The sequence below is a fragment of the Salvelinus namaycush genome, chromosome 33, assembly GCF_016432855.1.
Source record: "Salvelinus namaycush isolate Seneca chromosome 33, SaNama_1.0, whole genome shotgun sequence".
Taxonomy (NCBI): domain Eukaryota; kingdom Metazoa; phylum Chordata; class Actinopteri; order Salmoniformes; family Salmonidae; genus Salvelinus; species Salvelinus namaycush.
In genome coordinates this window covers 3,984,577-3,997,877 of record NC_052339.1, presented here as the reverse complement: position 1 = coordinate 3,997,877, position 13,301 = coordinate 3,984,577, and the positions used below count along the sequence as shown (strand labels likewise).

The window sequence follows — 13,301 nt, the reverse complement described above, 5'->3', positions numbered from 1 at the left end:
GTCGCCCGACCAGTGCGGGGAGGTGGAATAACCCGCACCGGGCTATGTAGGCGAACCGGGGACACCATGCGTAAGGCTGGTGCCATGTAAGCCGGCCCGAGGAGACGCACTGGTGGCCAGATATGTAGGGCCAGCTTCATGACATCCGGCTCAATACTCAATCTAGCCCTGCCAGTGCGGGGAGGTGGAATAACCCGCACCGGGCTATGCACACGTACAGGAGACACCATGCGCTCTACTGCGTAACACGGTGTCTGCCCGTACTCTCGCTCTCCACGGTAAGTACAGGGAGTAGGCGCAGGTCTCCTACCTGACTTCGCCACTCTCCCTCTTAGCCCCCCCCCAATACATTTTTGGGGTTTCTTTTCGGGTTTCCAGCCACGTCTCCTTGCTGCCTCCTCATACCACCGCTCCTGGGCTTTAGCTGCCTCCCTCTCTTCAACAGAGCGGCGATATTCCCCTGTCTGAGCCCAGGGTCCTTTTCCGTCCAATATTTCCTCCCAAGTCCATGAGTCCTGGTTCTTTGGCCGCTGTTGCTGGTTCCGCTCACGCTGCTTGCTCCATGGTAGGTGGGTGATTCTGTAACGGCTGTCCTCCTCCTCTTCGTCTGAAGAGGAGGAGGACAGCCGTTACAGATGGCAACTCCAATACCTGGACTTTGTTGTCCTTAAGCCATTTTGCCACAACTTTGGAAGTATGCTTGGGGTCATTGTCGATTTAGAAGACCCATTTGCGACCAAGCTTTAACTTCCTGACTCATGTCTTGAGATGTTGCTTCAAAATATCCACATAATTGTCCCACCTCATGATGCCATCTATTTTGTGAAGTACACCAGCCCCTCCTGCAGCAAAGCACCCCCACAACATGATGCTGCCACTCCCGTTCTTCACGGTTGGGATGGTGTTCTTCGGCTTGCAAGCCTCCCCCTTTTTCCTCCAAACATAACAATGGTCATTATGGCCAAACAGTTCTATTTTTGTTTCATCAGACCAGAGGACATTTCTCCAAAAAGTACGATCTTTGTCCCCATGTACAGTTGCAAACCGTAGTCTGGCTTTTTTATGGCGGTTTTGGAGCAGTGGCTTCTTCCTTGCTGAGCGGCCTTTCAGGTTATGTAAATATTGGACTCGATTTACTGTGGATATAGATACTTTTGTACCCGTTTCCTCCAGCATCTTCACAATGTCCTTTGCTGTTGTTCTGGGATTGATTTGCACTTTTCGTACCAAAGTACGTTCATCTCTAGGAGACAGAAGGCGTCTCCTTCCTGAGCGGTATGACGGCTGCGTGGTCCCATGGTGTTTATACTTGCGTTCTATTGTTTGTACAGATGAACGTGGTACCTTCAGGCGTTTGGAAATTGCTCCCAAGGATGAACCAGACTTCTGGAGGTCTACAATTTTTTTCTGAAGTCTTGTCTGATTTCTTTTGGTTATCCCATGATGTCAAGCAAAGAGGCACTGAGTTTGAAGGTAGGCCTTGAAATACATCCACAGGTACACCTCCAATTGACTCAAATTATGACAATTAGCCTATCAGAAGCTTCTAAAGCCATGACATCATTTTCTGGAATTCTCCAAGCTGTTTAAAGGCAGTCAACTTAGTGTATGTAAACTTTTGACCCGCTGGAATTGTGATACAGTGAATTATAAGTGAAATAATCTGTCTGTAAACAATTGTTGGAAAAATGACTTGTGTCATGTACAAAGTTGTCACGACTTTCACCGAAGTTGTTCCCTCTCCTTGTTCGGACGGCGTTCGGCGGTCGACGTCACCGGCTTTCTAGCTACCACCGATCCATGTTTCATTTTTCCTTTTGTTTTGTCTGTTTACACACCTGGTTCCCATTGCATAATTATGTTCCTTATTTACCCCCTGGTTTCCCTTTCTGTTTCCCTTTCCCTTTCTGTCTGATTGGTCGTTGTGGATCGGTTTTCTAAGTCCTGCCGTCTCCTTCCTTCCTTCCGCCTGGTCTCCCTACGGCCCTACAGACTGCGGAGGCCCTATTCACCCACGTATTCCGGCACTACGGGGTGCCTGAGGATATAGTTTCTGATCGGGGTCCCCAATTCACGTCTAAGGTCTGGAGGGCGTTTATGGAGCGCCTGGGGGTCTCGGTCAGCCTTACCTCAGGTTTTCACCCCAAGAGCAACGGGCAGATGGAAAGAGTCAACCAGGAGGTGGGTAGGTTTCTGCGGCCCTATTGCCAGGACTGGCCGGGGGAGTGGGCGGTGTTTCTCCCCTGGGCAGAGATGGCTCAAAACTATGTTTATAGTTAAACTATAATTATGTTCCTTATTTACCCTCTGGTTTCCCTTTCTGTTTTGTGCGTGATTGTCTTTCGTGTGTTGGAGTTCGATGTCCTGTTTTGTCCTTGTTTTTATACGGGATTTTTGTTACGCTCTTGTATTGAGTAAATACAGTGTTTTTTACTCTTACCTGTGTCCTGCGCCTGACTCCTTTGCTATCTTCTAGATAGACTCTGACAAAAGTAGAATTGCCAAAACTATAGTTTGTTTACAGGAAACTTGTGGAGTGGTTGAAAAACGAGTTTCAATGACTCCAACCTAAGTGTACGTAAACTTCCGACTTCAACTGTGTCTCCTCTCATAGACCTACACCATGCCACACTGATGGAAAGGTTAACACTCACAGCAAGATAACATAATTACAATGGTGTACGGTTGGAGAAGGGCAGGGCCAGGAGGGGGAAAAGGCTAGCTAAATGGATTGATAGGCTGGGAGGTGGAACAGTAGTGGATGGAGAGGGGAATGAAGGGAGGGGTAGACGCTGAAACGGAGGTGTTTGAGCTCGGATTTACAGAGGCAGAGTACTGAGGCTTGCCGTTCCTCCTCTCCTCCATCACACCGTCTCTGTCTGAAGGACTCTTTATCTCCTCTGGGCTAGCTGCTAGCTGCTAACAGCCTCTATACTGTATGTGTCCCATATGGCACCCTTTCCCCTTTATAGTCCCAAAAGTTGCGCACTACATAGGGAATAAGGTTCCATTTGGGACGCAACCCTATTCATCTCTCATCACTACAACACTGTTCTGGCAGTTCCATGCTTTACAAGCTAGCTCTGAGGTAGTGGGATATACTGTAGCTAGGGAAGAACATTCACTTTGCCCAATAATAGTAATTTGTCCTATAAAGGTCAATAATAAATCAAGAAAATTATATATTCGGATGATGATGATGATGATAATAATCATAATGATGATGATGCTGATTTATATTTCTACCATTATTGTAACAGTCTAATGTGAGCAGACGTTGTTGGAATAGTTGGGTATGGTTTACTCATGACTCTTTGATGTGATAATTGCCACTGCAGATGTTGTGGTTTCACCCTCCTTCTCAGTGGAAAATACTCCTCATCCTCCCTCCTCCCTAGTGCCGTTGGAGCATTTACTAACACACTCGCCTCTTTTCGAACGTGTCTGACTTGCTCTGGTCCGTTACACACACACGCTTGCACACACGCTTGTTCATACTGTCATATCACTCCTAATACACATGTATATCAATAGGTTATTATTACAGCACTTGGCAGTGTAGGTCATTTTCCAAGTCCAAACCCTGGTCTGGTTTTTCCCTGCAATGCGCCCCTGTGGGCCCTGGTCAAAAGTAGTGCACTATGTAGGGAATATGGTGCCATTTGGGATGCATCCCAGGACTGGTTGGTATTGCTGAGTGTTGGGGACTAGGAGTGGGGGTGGTTTCCCCCCCAAGTCTAGCAGGCTGGCCATTGATGCTGAGTGTTGTAGGTGGTTTTGTACCAACTGCCTGGAGGATTTGTGCTGAGGGCTGTTGGTGGTTTTGTACTGCGGTCTGTGTCAGACGAGGGTTTTCAATCCTCCCTCGGTTCGTTTGGCTGGGCTGGCGGTAACTTCCCAGTCTACAGACTGAGGAGGCAAGATAAAGATGGCGCCGGAGGGGATGGCTGCCGTTTTATGGGCTCTTTACCAACTGTGGTATTATTCTTTTTTGTATTGTTTGTAATATATTTTGTACATAATGTTGCTGCTACCGTCTCTTATGACCGAAAAGAGCTTCTGGACATCAGAACAGCGATTACCCACCTTGAATTGGACAAATCATTTTTCTTTAATGAGTCGGACGAGAGGGATTTACTCCAGACACCCGAACAGGCCCTCATCTCCGTCATTAGCAGCAGAAAGAGATTGAGGTTTTGCAAAAGGAGATCAGGGTGCCTTGTGAGGATCCGGCGACAGTGGCTAATCTGCCTGTGCCAACGGTACTATTGGCTAACGTACAATCGCTGGATAACAAAGTGGACGAACTACAAGCACGTATATCCTACCAACGGGATATTAAAACATAATATCTGATGTTACACCGAGTCGTGGCTGAACGACGACATGAATAACATACAGCTGACGGGTTATACACTGTATCGGCAGGAATGGCAGAACAGCAGCCTCTGGTAATAAAGAGGTGGCTGTTGCACGATATCTAAGGAAGTCTCGAGGTTTTGCTCGCCTGAGGTAGAGTAATAAGCTGAAGACCACACTATCTACCTAGAGAGTTTTCATCTATATTCTTCGTAGCTGTCTACTTACCAGCACAAACCGATGCTGGCACTAAGACCACACTCAATGAGCTGTATATGGCCATAAGCAAATAGGAAAACGCTCATCCAGAGGCGGTGCTCCTAGTGGCCGGGGACTTTAATGCAGGGAAACTTAAATCCGGTTTTCCTAATTTCTACCAGCATGTTAAATGTGCAACCAGAGTGGGAAAAAAGACCACCTTTACTCCACACACAGAAACACGTACAAAGCTCTCCCTCATCCTCCATTTGGCAAATCTGACCATAATTCTATCCTCCTGATTCCTGCTTACAAGCTAAAATTAAAGCAGAAAGCACAAGTTACTCGGTCAATAAAAAAGTGGTCAGATGAAGCAGATGCTAAGCTATAGGACTCATTTTGCTAGCACAGACTGGAAAATGTTCCGGGATTCCTCCGATGGCATTTAGGAGTGCACCACATCAGTCACTGGCTTCATCAATAAGTGCATTGATGACGACGTCCCCACAGTGACCGTACATGCAGTCGTGGCCAAAAGTTTTGAGAATGACACAAATATTAATTTCCACAAAGTTTGCTGCTTCAGTGTCTTTAGATATTTTTGTCAAATGTTACTATGGAATACTGAAGTATAATTACAAGCATTTCATAGGTGTCAAAGGCTTTTATTGACAATTACATGAAGTTGATGCAAAGAGTCAATATTTGCAGTGTTGACCCTTCTTTTTCAAGACCTCTGCAATCCGCCCTGGCATGCTGTCAATTAACTTCTGGGCCACATCCTGACTGATGGCAGCCTATTCTTGCATAACCAATGCTTGGAATTTGTCAGAATTTGTGGGGTTTTGTTTGTCCACCCACCTCTTGAGGATTGACCACAAGTTCTCAATGGGATTAAGGTCTGGGGAGTTTCCTGGCCATGGACCCAAAATATCAATGTTTTGTTCCCCGAGCCACTTATCACTTTTGCCTTTTGGAAAGGTGCTCCATCATGGTGGAAAAATGCATTGTTCGTCACCAAACTGTTCCTGGATGGCTGGGAGAAGTTGCTCTCGGAGGATATGTTGGTACCATTCTTTATTCATGGCTGTGTTCTTAAGCAAAACTGTGAGTGAGCACACTCCCTTGGCTGAGAAGCAACCCCACACATGAATGGTCTCAGGATGCTTTACTGTTGGCATGACACAGGACTGATGGTAGCCCTCACCTTGTCTTTTCCAGACCAGCTTTTTCCCGGATGCCCCAAACAATCGGAAAGGGGATTCATCAGAGAAAATGACTTTACCCCAGTCCTCAGCAGTCCAATCCCTGTACCTTTTGCAGATTATCAGTCTGTCCCTGATGTTTTTCCTGGAGAGAAGTGGCTTCTTTGCTGCCCTTCTTGACACCAGGCCATCCTCCAAAAGTCTTCGCCTCACTGTGCGAACAGATGCACTCACACCTACCTGCTGCCATTCCTGAGCAAGCTCTGCACTGGTGGTGCCCCGATCCCGCAGCTGATCAACTTTAGGAGACGGTCCTGGTGCTTCCTGGACTTTATTGGGCGCCCTGAAGCCTTCTTCACAACAATTGAACCGCCCTCCTTGAAGTTCTTGATGATCTGATAAATGGTTGATTTAGGTGCAATCTTACTGGCAGCAATATCCTCGGCTGTGAAGCCCTTTTTGTGCAAAGCAATGATGACGGCACGTGTTTCCTTGCAGGTAACCATGGTTGACAGAGGAAGAACAATGAATCCAAGCACCACCCTCCTTTTGAAGCCTCCAGTCTGTTATTCAAACTCAATCAGCATGACAGAGTGATCTTCAGCCTTTTCCTCGTCAACACTCACACCTGTGTTAATGAGAGAATCACTGACATGATGCCAGCTGGTTCTTCTGTGGCAGGGCTGAAATGCAGTGGAAATGTTTTTGGGGGATTCAGTTAATTTGCATGGCCGGTGGTAAGGGGAGGTAACAACACAACACATCCGCCACGCTGATTCTCAACACAGGGGCCCCTCAGGGGTGCGTGCTCAGTCTCCTCCTGTACTCCCTGTTCACTCATGACTGCATGGCCAGGCACGACTCCAACACCATCATCAAGTTTTCCGACGACATAACAGTGGTAGGCCTGATCACCGACAACGACGAGACAGCCTATAGGGAGGAAGTCAGAGACCTGATCGTGTGGTGCAAGGACAACAACCTCTCCCTCAATGTGATCAAGACAAAGGAGTTGTGGACTACAGGAAAAGGAGGACCGAGCACGCCCCCATTCTCATCGATGGGGCTGTAGTGGAGCAGGTTGAGAGCTTCAAGTTCCTTGGCGTACACATCACCAACAAACTAACATGGTGCAAGCACACCAAGACCGTCGTGAAGAGGGCACGACAAAACCTATTCCCCCTCAGGAGACAGAAAAGATTTGGCATGGGTCCTCAGATCCTCAAAAAGTTCCACAGCTGCACCATCGAGAGCATCCTGACGGTTGCATTACTGCCTGGTATGGCAACTGATCGGCCTCCGACCGCAAGGCACTACAGAGGGTAGTGTGTCCGGCCCAGTACATCACTGGGGCCAAGTTTCCTGCCTTCCAGGACCTCTATACCAGGCGGTGTCAGAGGAAGGTTGAAATTGTCAAAGACTCCAGCCACCCTAGTCATAGACTGTTCTCTCTGCTACCGCACAGCAAGCTGTACCGGAGCGCCATGTCTAGGTCCAATTGGCTTCTAAACAGCTTATACCCCCAAGCCATAAGACTCCTGAACATCTAATCAAATAGCTACCCAGACTATTTGCATTGCCCCCCCCCCCCCCCCCCCCCCCCCTTTACGCTGCTGCTACTCTCTGTTATTATCAGTTTAATAACTTTAACAACATGTACATAATTAACTAAATTACCTCAACTAACCGGTGCCCCGCACATTGACTCTGTACCGGTACACCCTGTATATAGCCTCGCTATTTTTATTTTACTGCTGTTCTTTAATTATTTGTTACTTTTATTTATTTCTTATTTTTTTGTATTTTTCTTAAAATTGCATTGTTGGTTAAGGGCTTGTAAGTAAGCATTTCACTGTAAGGTTGTATTCAGCGCATGTGACAAATTACATTTGATTTGATTTGAAAAGAACCTGTTTGACCCTTTGCACTTCTCAGCATTCTGATCTCAATCACATACACACAGCATCTCAGACACACACACACACACACACACAGCATCTCAGAAACACACACACACACACACACACACACACAGCATCTCAGAAACACACACACACACACACAGCAGTGACACAAACAGTTAACACAAATACAAAAATCGAAGTCACAAGCGCGCAAACACACCATTATCTACAGTGTCGCCAGAATAAATGCTTCTGTCCACCCGATAATGATTTCTCTAAACTCATTACATACTCTTCTCAGCCGTGGAGCAATAAGTGAATGGCTGTTCACAGGGTTGGTTGACTATGGAGACTACTTTGGTGTGTACAGAGTTAGGAGGTGAATCAACCTTTAACTTCCTTGCACCCTATGTTCGGGAATTATCTCCAAAAGACGTTTCGATTGGATGCTTAGGTGTCCCTAGGGCAATTCAGACAGCTGTCTGAGGATTTTTATAACAAAGAATATTATTTTTAAAATGTAACTGTGTTTTGTATCTTAATGTGTGTTTTAATGTGTATATTTATGTTTATCTATACCTGCCTATTGATATGTTCATTTTTGTATTGTGCGGGGCTCATTTGCAAAAGAGACTTTAGTCTCAGTATGACTTACTAACGGTTAATAATAATAATATGCTATGTATAATTCCAATGCTAAGCAAAAACAATGAAAACCAAGCACACACACACCATTTCACCTCTGCTAGCATCAATTCCATCTCCCTCAATCACATCAACACTGTGGCTCGGGAAGAGGTTGTTCACTTACCACCAGTTGCCACGGTGAGATCACGCAGGAAATGTCCATAGAAGGGAAAATCGAAGGAAAGATTAACTCTCTGCATGAAAAAAAAACACAGATGACGCAGGTCAGAAAGAGAGCTCCAAAAAGACAGAAAAATACTCAATAGGATTAAACTTCAGTCAGAGAAAGAAGGTGTAGACAAAGAGGCACTCAGGAGAGACAAATCCTAAATTCTACCATTTTCAGTCCTTGTGGTAGTTGACTTTAAATTTGACCACATGCCAAGTTGTGAATTGTTTTTAAGCAAATGTAAAACTCCCAGGATAAAATACACCATTGTGGTTATGAAAAGAAAGCATTTATGAGTTTCATAGACCTTCATGAAGTTTGATGAAACATGTTTCCCCAATGGAAAACCTTTTTTCCCCAAGAGCAGATTCAGCCTAGAGCTCGAACATAAAAGCAGATGTATTTGTCAGTCATTTTTCAATAACATTTTCTGTTCAAAACCAGATTAGTACTAAAATGTGTTGATAACAACCAGTAAAAAGCCTGAATGAGCTGACTACAGTTTATTCCTAGTAAGGTATAACATTTATAGATTTCTGAATTCATATGCTATTTGGATTTTACAGTCTACCACACTGTTTGGGACTATTACTGTGTTAGAGTAACTGAATCGATTATAGTGACAAGGGGAATGTTTACAGCACTGCTTCGAGGCAGCAGGACTCTACAATCACTTGAGTCACTACAGTATTCTATCATGGATTGCGTCCCAAATGGCACCCTATTCCCTAGTGCACTTCTTTTGATCACTGCCCGCTCTGGTCAAAAGTAGGGCACTGTGTAGGGAATAGGATGTCATTTGGGACGTATACATGCTGTTTCTATAGCATATCTTGTGTATGATAGAGAATAGAGAGCATAACTCCATGGTAAACACAGCTACATGATCCAGGATTCAACCAGGGGGAGTCTGGCTGCGGCCCACCACAGTCAATTACTATGACTAAACACAGTCGTTCAACAGCCGAGCTTCTCTGCTTTATTTAGATGAACTCGACCTCTGTGTTTTTTTGTTTTTTTTTACGAGCCTATTGGCTGATTATGCTATGTGGGTATTCCAACACGCTGGGACTGGCACAACATAGTGCCAGAAATCAACACTACAAATACTGAGACACATTTCTGCCACCCCTTTCCCCCTCATGGTGACCTCTGTGTGTGTCTCCCAAATGGCACCGTATTTCCTATATAGTGCACTACGTCTGACCTATGGGATCTGGACAAAAGTAGTGCCCTGCACAGTGAAGGTCCTTGTTTGGTCTGAATGGGGTTTGGTACAGCCGGCTGGGCTGGCTGGCACTGATATCCCCAGGCCAAATGGCCCGTGCCTGATGTGATGTAGCGCTCAGTTTAGCCTGTTTCTCTCCCTCTCCTCTTCTCTCCTGCCTCAATGACCATTCACTTTCAAATGACTGTTGGGAGGAAAGAGGGGAGCATTTATGTCCAGGATCAACATATTGATTCTCTGGACACAGCCAAAGTCTGAGCGTACTGTATGTCCCAAATAACCCTATTCCCAATGTAGTGCACTACTTTTAACCGGGGCCAATAGTTCAAAGGTAGTGCACTATGTAGGGAAGAGGATGCCATTTGGGACACACCCTGAGAAAACTTCCCAATCCCACTTCCGCTCTTCTTTCACTGTGGAAGAAGAGGAAAAGCTGCCCTCTTCAGTTAAAAGGGAAACTGTGCCCCAGTTTGTACAGTTCAATCCATCATCTAGTGATTGAAGGTGGTTGGGGAGAAGACACAATGTGAAACTCCATTTTGTGTCTTTATCTGTTGTGGTCGGGCCACTGTTCCATTGTTTTCCCTGGTTACACTTTTCTAAGTGACTTCATACACCCTCCTCCCTCTTGTCATGCCACCCTTTTCTCTGTCTCCTGACCGTACAAGGCCCTGTGATGCAAAGCCCAAAGCATCTGGGAGACCTCAGCAGTGTGCGCCTCACACGGTGCACCTGTCCGTGCAGAGGTAGTGTGCTCCGGAGTGAAGCTTTTCTAGGTACAGATCTAGGATCTCCCCCCAATCCTAACCTTAACCATTACTGGGGGAATGCAAAACTGACCCAAGATCAGCGTCTAGGGGCAATTCCACCCTACTGCTGCAGGCGTTCATCTCCCCCTGTAGAGTCTGACCAATGCCCTAAAACATGTCCAATTGATGCCAGTCTATATGATATCATACAACTTCAAGGTGTCCACACTTTTAATCAGAATCTGAGAGGAAGGTTGTCTTACCGCAGCTTGCCTGTGAGTGTTGGACAGGATGCCATGGATCTTCACCTTCTCCTTGTCCATCTGGTCAACGTTTACCCACAAGTCCTTGCTCATGGGGTCCGTGGGGCCGTAGGTCTTTGATGTGTAGTAGTTGTGATCGGTGTCCTCCTGTTGGACACGAAACAAACGCACTGATTGGTTACACTTTATTTGGAGTGTCCCTTGACAGACGGTCTATAGAAGTTCTATTAGAACCAAACAAAAGCATCCATTCAATAAGTTACCATTTGTCGATAGCAAGATAGTAAGAGACGAGAGTCGTTGCTCGTAGTGTGGGATTTAAGAAAGGCAGAGCGCTAAAACGTGGTTGGGTAGGGAGTGATAGTAGTGAATGAGAGTGGACGTAACCCTGTGCTCAGGGTGACTTATTCAAATAGAGCCTCTGCTCCTCCATGTACATTAACTCAGCTTTATGATGCGACATGCTGTAGCAAGACAGGAACAACTCTTTCTCACTCTCTTTCTCTCTCTCCTCTCCTCTTTTCTCTCCCTCTCTCTCTCCCTTTGCTGCTCAGACCTTAACAGACTAAATCAAATCTCTGCTCCGCACACATTCTGTCCGAGGCAATTTCCAAACCCAGACAAATTATTTCCGAACTTGAATTGAACATAGACTTCCACTCAACAATCTCTGGATGTAGTGTTATTGTGCGGTGCATCGAACATTCATATAGACTAGCACTAACAACCATGGAATAGTATTATTAGGCAGCATTCATTTATAGGAAGTTATTCCTACATCTCATTAGGAGAAATCAGCTTTATTTCATTTTTTAAAAACTTTTACCCCTTTTCCTACCCAATTGCAGTCTTGTCCCATCGAAGCAACTCCCCTACAGAATCGGGAGAGGCGAAGGTCGAGGAGTCCGCTTGCGCCACTCGGGAGGCCCAGAGTTCAGCTTTTCAATGAACATGATTTTTGTTGACCGGTACTGTCTACGGAACAATAAGGTTGTGTAGGCTTGCATGGCTTTTGAATATTATCTGCATAAAACGTGGAAGACTAGTCTGAAATGGTAACAGTTACAGTTAAATGTGTGACTACCATTTACAGTAGTTGAGTTAAAACTGTAGAACTGAATTGGTACCCTTGATACCTTGGAACAATGATATTGTATAGGCGTGTGTGTGTGTGTGTGTGTGTGTGTGTGTGTGTGTGTGTGTGTGTGTGTGTGTGTGTGTGTGTGTGTGTGTGTGTGTGTGTGTGTGTGTGTGTGTGTGTGGTCGTAATGGCAGCTAATCAATTTAGGAAAGCCAGAAAGCATGACTTCCTGCACTCCTAAAAGCCTGGCTCATAGGTTAATGGAAGTGCAAAAGGGCCGTTCACGTTTTTTAACGGACACATTCACGAAAGCTTTTACTAGCGACGTGGACACTGCACGACTCCTTTTACTGTTTCCTGTATGGAGTAAGCCGAACGCCCTGCACTGGACCCATATCTCTGCCTGCGTCCCAAATGGCACGCTATTATGTATATAGTGGACTCCTTTTGACCAGGGCCCATATAGGGGATAGGGTGTCATTTGGGACAAACCCTCTAACAGCTGGTAGAACATTTTTTTAATGGGACATTTCTCTGGGCCTCTCGTAAACCCCAAATACAAAATATTCCCTGTCATCCCCTGGCCAAAAGTAGTGTAATATAAATGGAATAGGGTGCCATTTGGGACGTAACAAGATGCTTTCGGCTATAGACAGGTGAAATGTTGTTTACAAAGACACCGTAACCAGTCTCTCCAAATGACAAGTCAGCAGTCATCATGCCAAACAAAGACAACATCTTAGAAAATATGCTGAATCTCTACATTGTACTTTGTTATTGTGCGTTGAAAAACGATAATATTCAGCAGCTTTGGAAGTTGCCCAATTGTGTTGCTTGGAGAGAGAGAGAGGAGGTTTTTCAACTGAGCTCTATCAGACTGATAGAAGTAGGACATGCTGCGCTTTGTGCTTCCACTGATAATATCAACATTGTGGTGTGTGTGTGTGTGTGTGTGTGTGTGTGTGTGTGTGTGTGTGTGTGTGTGTGTGTGTGTGTGTGTGTGTGTGTGTGTGTGTGTGTGTGTGTGTGTGTGTGTGTGTGTGTGTGTGTGTGTGTGTGTGTGTGAGGTGGGCTAATCAAAGAGCTGTGAGAAACATTACATCAATTAAACCAACACAAATAACTCTCAACTCTTTCATTGAAAATAAACACGTCATATTATTTTCCTTGGAGAAGAGTAATCTGAAAGATGTGTGGGCCTCAATACAACCCATGCTGTAATACTAGAGTGTGGAATAGAGTGAGAGTGCTCTGGCTTTACGTAGCCCTGGTGGGATGAATACATATTAAAACCTCTTAATTCAAGCTGGGCATCACAGATGGGATATTGCTTTTGATGAATTGGTCGACCTTAAACACACGTCACCAAAGATGTTGAATCGCATTTGCGAGCGACCCGTGCAGACAAAGCTTGTTAGGAAAACCAGCACCCTCTAGCAGCCAGTCAGGCTTACTCAG

General features: G+C 45.5%; 1 protein-coding gene across 1 annotated transcript in view; it reads right to left on the bottom strand.

Moving 5' to 3' along the window:
- LOC120028163 (plexin domain-containing protein 2-like) overlaps positions 1-13,301 on the bottom strand; it is a 173,867-nt gene that overhangs the window by 83,230 nt on the left and 77,336 nt on the right. The window contains exons 3-4 of the mRNA XM_038973367.1: positions 10,763-10,909; positions 8,478-8,547 (exon numbers count right to left, since the gene is read on the bottom strand). Of these exons, the coding sequence (XP_038829295.1) occupies positions 8,478-8,547; positions 10,763-10,909 (217 nt within the window). The remainder of the gene's footprint in view (positions 1-8,477; positions 8,548-10,762; positions 10,910-13,301) is intronic.